This window comes from Vitis riparia, chromosome 12, assembly GCF_004353265.1.
Source record: "Vitis riparia cultivar Riparia Gloire de Montpellier isolate 1030 chromosome 12, EGFV_Vit.rip_1.0, whole genome shotgun sequence".
Lineage (NCBI taxonomy): Eukaryota > Viridiplantae > Streptophyta > Magnoliopsida > Vitales > Vitaceae > Vitis > Vitis riparia.
Genome location: NC_048442.1, coordinates 23098656 through 23105309, shown reverse-complemented (window position 1 = coordinate 23105309; position 6654 = coordinate 23098656). Strand labels below are relative to the sequence as shown.

General features: G+C 36.4%; 1 protein-coding gene across 1 annotated transcript; it reads left to right on the top strand.

Moving 5' to 3' along the window:
- Positions 1-589: 589 nt before the first annotated feature.
- On the top strand, positions 590-6654 carry LOC117927311 (zinc finger BED domain-containing protein RICESLEEPER 1-like). The gene is made up of 4 exons (XM_034846791.1): positions 590-777; positions 3744-5730; positions 5821-5886; positions 6220-6654. The coding sequence occupies exons 2-4, from the start codon at positions 3753-3755 to the stop codon at positions 6270-6272; spliced, it is 2097 nt and encodes a 698-aa protein (XP_034702682.1). The 5' UTR covers positions 590-777; positions 3744-3752; the 3' UTR covers positions 6273-6654.

Below are 6654 nucleotides of genomic sequence, written 5' to 3'. Positions count from 1 at the left end.
CGACAAACAACTTATACCTCCATAGGTATATAGATAGTCCTCTCTCTCTTGTGAATCAGATTGAGTTCTATTCAAAATATTCAAATCATAAGATTTGGTATTGTTTTATCTTTTATTTTAAATCTTTTTTCTACTAGTTATTTTCACTGGCATAATAAATAATCCTATTCCAATTATTTTGGTTAAATTAATTTAATGACATAATATAAAATATGGTTCACAAAGGATGTCCCAAAATATAAAAAAGTATATTTAATCGAGTAAAATGACTTTGGTATAGGGTATCATAATGAATGTCACAAAGTAGAGAAGTATGTTTAATCAAATAAAATTCCCTAGAAGTTATCAAAGTCATTTGATGAATTTTGTGTTACAGAATTTTGTATGTTATTTTTATATAAGATTATTCTTTTTAGTGATAATTAACTCTATATTCACTTAATCATAATTTAAAAACAATTAGAAAATTTATGGCCTTGAAAAGAAAGACCTTGACTAGGGGGATTGTCCAAGAACCTCCATGCCTTCAATTCCAAAATCAACTCCCAATCGGCCAAACGGCCACGTCTAACTGCAAGGATAGATTAGTAAATGCACCGAATTCGCGCCTCCAGCCCCGGAATCCATTCCACGCGCCTTCAACAAAATTGGCACCTGTTTCCATATGTAACCCTCGCCCGCTCTTTCTCCTTCTCTCTCTCTCACACACACCGAAAGCAATACCCTAACCCTAACCCCGGTGGACCATTCAGTCGGGTCTCTTCTCCTTAATTCGCTGTACGCTCTAAATCCTAACCTTATTTTCTCTTACTTTCACTTAATGTTTTATGATTGGTTGATGTTTTAGGGTTTATATGTGAATCCAAACCCGAACATTATCAGGGTCATTTGTTTTTGTTTCGTCTGGGTTTCAGATCAGTGTTCAGTTTCTGATCCGACGGGTCGGATCAGGGAAGATCCGGGGATTTCCCGATCCGGCTAACTTCCCCATATACTCGCCGAGTTCCAGAGTTTTCTGGGTCGACCCATAGTTCTCTTTTTCGGGTATTGGTTGAAACCCGGGTTTGGGATTTTGATTAGGAGCAATACGGGTGTGGGTCGAATCTCATGACCCTATTACCTCTTTATGTAATGCAGAAACCAATGAATTGTTGTGTAATTGGGATGAGTGAAGCATTTGGGTTGCATTGTTCAAGCATTTTTAGTAATAAGATGCTCTCTACTTTTTCTGGTTTTCTACTGTTGTCTTAAGATAATTTTTAACCCCAAAACTTGGGAATGTTAACTGAAGTTTGCAACTGCTTTAAAGATAATTGCTTCAAATCTTTGAAGCGAATAAATTAGTCTATTTGATATATTATTTAGTTTTAATGATTCAGTTTTTTAATAGGAATGGACACCCTTGCACATCTGGCTACCTAGTTTTGTTGGATCATTTTATTGTTCTGTTATGCACTTCATATTCCCACAACTATATTGATTTCAATGTTTTGGTGCATGATTAGGCTGTATTATATTATTGTTTTGTTGCCTTGTGTGTGTGTCTCTTGGCACTTGCATACATTGGGACTTGCATTGGACCACTGATTGATCTTTATATATGGGTTTGCTTTATGTTTTCATGTCTATCCATTTGACTGTGACCTGTTTTTTCAGGTTGTGTGTTGGTTTTAATTATTGTTATTTCTTCTGATTTATAGCATGTTATCAAAGCAGTGTATAGGTTTCAGGACTTATATGTCTCATGACTTCCAATGGAGAATGAAAAATTTCCAATTTGTATATAGCAAGCCAAAGTTGAGTTTGTAATTTTGATTCATTAAATTTTATGTCTTACTGAAGTGGTTTATGTGAGTGAACCCCTCTTGAGTTGCACTGCATCAGCCAGATTATTGCCTCTGTCTGTTACCATGGACAACTTCTAGAAATATACAAGGTGCTACTAATCATTGAACTAGTCTACCATGTAATTTATCTAATCTTAGCTAAATTTATATCTGACCCTTCTTTTCCCTGATAAATCCTTAATCGTATTCCAACTTCTAACATTTTAATGGGTAGCTTTGTCCCCCACAACTTGTGACTGACTCCTTTGATTAAGATTTCAATTTTCTGATGTTTCATAAGCATTTTCCTTTGATAAGTAAATTTCATTGAAACTTAAAACAACAGGGAAGGGCTCTCATGGATGAGTGTGGATGTTTTTATGGAGGCAGCTTTGCTTGACCTTATGGATGAGTAATTGAGGTTCTCTTTTAGGGTTTCCACATGATTGCCTTGCATTTATGCTGCAGTCTTTCATACCTTTAGAATTTTCAGAACTCAAAGGAGCATACAAGATGAATGCTCTCATGGGAGTGGGGTGGTCATATTAGCTTTTGTATATATGAAAAAGATTTAAATTAGAAAAATTATCAGCCACTCCATTTCATTTGAGACTTTTAAATGTTCTACGATTCGTAGCTTCACTTTTATATGCTCTGATATCATAAATTGACTCCTATGATCCTTTGCTTTTATCTTGGTTTCACTCTGTTTCTTTATCTCTTCAATGATTAGCAAGAAGTGGAAAGAAAAGAAATTCCTTAATAAAAAAGACCCATGAAGATGTTCTTGTATCCAATCAATCCAAATGAAATAATCTCCTTAATAAGACCCAGTCTATAAACAGTGTTTGTTTGAAAATGGCATTTTTCTAGATATTGATGCACCCTAGAAGCATTTATGTGCACTATCAATTAAGCCATTACCCATTTATATATATGTATGTATGTATATATACATGTATTTTTCTTGGTATTCCTTTGCTTGATATTAACGTTTAGTGTGTCAGAATTCATTTTTAACAATATCACATATACCATACACCATTTGTCATTATTTAAGCCTATACCTCACTTTCTCTTGTCTTTATTTCTCTTTTTTTTGATGTATATCAATTAGATTTCTATATTAGCTTCAAAAGAACCCTTTATGCTTCCATATTTCTGTATTAGGAAAAAAAGAGTAATTAATTTGGAATGACCGTTGTTTTTCACTTGCTAGATGCACACCAACTTCCCTCAGCAAAGCCTTTCTGGGGTTGGGGTTTTTTTTTTTTTTTTTTGGGGGGGGGGGGGGGGGGGTGGGTGTTGGTGTTGGGGGGGTGGGCCTTTCCAAAAGAATTTGCCCACAGAGATGGTTGGAAAATTTTCCTTCTTGTTTATCTCTGCTGGTTTAATTAGTATGCATACATATCCTCACAAGAAATTTATAGGTAAATGCTTCTTGTAGTCTTCATTTTGGTTAGCAGATCTGTGCGCGCCCCATATGCATGTTGATTGTCTATTGGGCTGATCTTTATTAGTCAATATTCTCATCTAGTTGCTGGTTGAAATAGCTTTGTATGTGTTACTGTTGCCTTTCCAAAGGAATTTGCCCACAGAGATGGTTGGAAAATTTTCCTTCTTGTTTATCTCTGCTGGTTTAATTAGTATGCATACATATCCTCACAAGAAATTTATAGGTAAATGCTTCTTGTAGTCTTCATTTTGGTTAGCAGATCTGTGCGCGCCCCATATGCATGTTGATTGTCTATTGGGCTGATCTTTATTAGTCAATATTCTCATCTGGTTGTTGGTTGAAATAGCTTTGTATGTGTTACTGTTGCCTTTTTTTTGGCTCTAAACAGGTTTAACTTTTGTTTTCTTTTTGCTGGGACTTTATTTTTCAGACAAAATATTTAGATTTGGTTTTTGTGTCAGGTTCATGCAATGGAAATATCAGAATCCGTTATTGTCAGGTCTAGTAGACTGAAATCTGTTGTGTGGAATGACTTTGATAGGGTTAAGAAAGGTGATACCTGTGTGGCTATTTGCCGGCATTGTAAAAAGAAGCTCAGTGGATCAAGTACTAGTGGAACATCTCATTTGAGGAATCATTTAATTAGGTGTCGAAGAAGATCGAATCATGATGTGGCTCAACTATTTGCATCAAGAGAAAAGAAAAAGGAAGGGGCGGTTACCCTGTCTAATTATGCTTTTGATGAAGATCAGAGGAAGGATGAAGTGCTTAATGTTGTGAATATTAAATTTGAACAGGATCAGGTGAAAGATGGCATATCTAATATTGGAAACAATGTTATTGATCAAAAGCGGAGTCGATTTGATCTTGCTCGAATGATAATTTTACATGGTTATCCTTTGACCATGGTTGAGCATCTTGGTTTTAAAATATTTGTTAAGAATCTACAGCCGTTGTTTGATCTTGTGTCGCTTAACGGAGTTGAGGCTGACTGTATGGAAATTTATGAGAAAGAGAAACAAAAGATGTATGAAGTGTTGGATAAATTGTCTGGAAAGATCAGCCTCGGTGCTGATATGTGGAATGCTTCAGGAGATGTTCAATACCTTTGTTTGACGTCTCAGTATATTGATGAATCTTGGGAATTGCAGAAGAAGATTCTGAATTTTGTGATTATGGATCCCTCTCATACAGAAGATATGCTTTCAGAAGTTATCATGACATGTTTAATGGATTGGGATATTGATCGTAAGTTGTTTTCCATGTCATTGGATTGTTGTTCAACCAATGATAACATCATGTGCAGAATTAGAGATCGACTCTCACAAAATAGGTTTCTTTTATGTGATGGTCAATTATTTGATATACGCTGTGCTGCAAATCTTGTGAATATGATGGTCCAAGATGCCTTGGAAGCATTGTCTGAGGTAACCTGTAAGATTCGGGAAAGCATACGGTATGTTAAAAGTTCACAAGCAGTGCAAGAGAAGTTCAATGAAATGGCTCAACAAGCTAGAGTTGAGAGTCAAAAATTCTTATGTCTTGATAATCCATTGCGGTGGAACTTGACATATTTTATGCTTGAAGCTGCCTTGGAGTACAAAGATGCATTCTCTCTTCTGCAAGAACATGACTCTGCCTATACAATGTGCCCATCTGATACGGAATGGGAGAGAGCAGGTGCTATAGCTGGCTACTTGAAGCTCTTCATTGAAGTTACTCATGTTTTCAGTGGGAGCAAGTACCCAACTGCAAATATATATTTCCCTGAGATTTGTGATATTCACTTGCAATTGATTGATTTGTGCAATAGCTCAGATATTCTTATTAGCACTTTGGCTTTGAAGATGAAAAGCAAGTTTGATGAGTATTGGAAGAAATGCAGCTTGGCTTTAGCAGTTGCAGCCATCTTAGATCCTCGATTCAAGATGAAATTGGTAGAGTACTACTATTCTAAAATTTACGGCAGTAATGCCACTGTTCACATTGATGATATTTCTGTCAGTATTAAAGCACTCTTCAATGAACATGCTATCTGCTCCCCTTTAGCTTCTTTGGATCAAGGTCTGGCTTGGCAGGTGGGTGGTAGTGGCAGGCTCAGTGCTGGAAATTACTCTAGGGACAGGCTGGTAGGCTTTGACAAATTCCTTCATGAAACTTCACAGAGTCAAAGTGTAAAGTCAGACTTGGACAAATACTTGGAGGAACCTCTCTTCCCTAGAAATGTTGATTTCAGCATATTAAATTGGTGGAAAGTTCACACTCCAAAATATCCTATTCTATCTATGATGGCACGCAATGTTTTGGGGATTCCTATGTCCAAAGTTGCCTTGGATTCAGCATTTAACATGGAAGGTAGAGTGCTAGATCATGATCGTAGTTCACTAAGTCCAGCTACTGTCCAAGCTTTAGTATGTGCACAAGATTGGATGCGGAATGAATTAGAAGGTTTGTTCTCTTATTTTATTTTTTATTTCTCTAGTCCTGTCTAACTTCTACTTGCCACAACCATTCTTCAATTATTTATTGTTTTTTCAGATTCAAAATCGTTCTCAAGCCATTCTACTTTGCCCTTATGTGTTGATACAAGTCAGCAAGTCAATGGTATGGTTGCCTAGTTGTACTTTTTCCATCTTTTCACAGAGCTGTCTATATTTGTGTTAGTCCACAGGTATTTTTCAAATTAAATTTTGTTCCTCAACATTGTTGTATCATTTCATGACAACCTTGGCTCTCTTTTGGAGCTTGATTAGCATTTTGAGGAAATTTGTTCTCCCAATGATAGACTTGGGCCTTCTTGCTCTAAAATTTTTGGGAATGTTCTTTATCTCACCAACTATTCACTGATTTTGTGCATTTCTTGTCAATGGATTTGTACATGTTTTTTTCTTCATTTTTTTTTCCCTCTCCCTAATTGGCTTTCGTTACTGATTTTAGCTATTTCTGGATCAAGATGGGGTGGCTATATGGTCCTGGGTTTGAAGGCCTAAGATGGACTTACTGCTAGTTGGTTCTTTTGCTTTATAAGACAAAAAGTATGCTGTGGGGATGACTGGTAGGTGAGAAACTGATGGTCACCCTTTTCTCCTAACCTCTTTTACCAGTGACCGACACTTCAACATAGAGCCTGCCTTACTATTTGGAATAAGATGTCAGGCGTAGGTTTATATTTTTCCCCATGAGTGGCTAACCAGCTGTTTTCTGATTTAATTTGTGGTCTTTGGTTGCTAATCTCAGTTGGGATACACAGTTAATGAACAGATTAGATAACAATTGTCTGAATGGGTTGGTGCTTTAGCTTCGTTATTCCAGAATGAGGAGGCCGATATGATCCTCCTAATAATTTAAGAACTGAAGATTTCAGGGATGTTT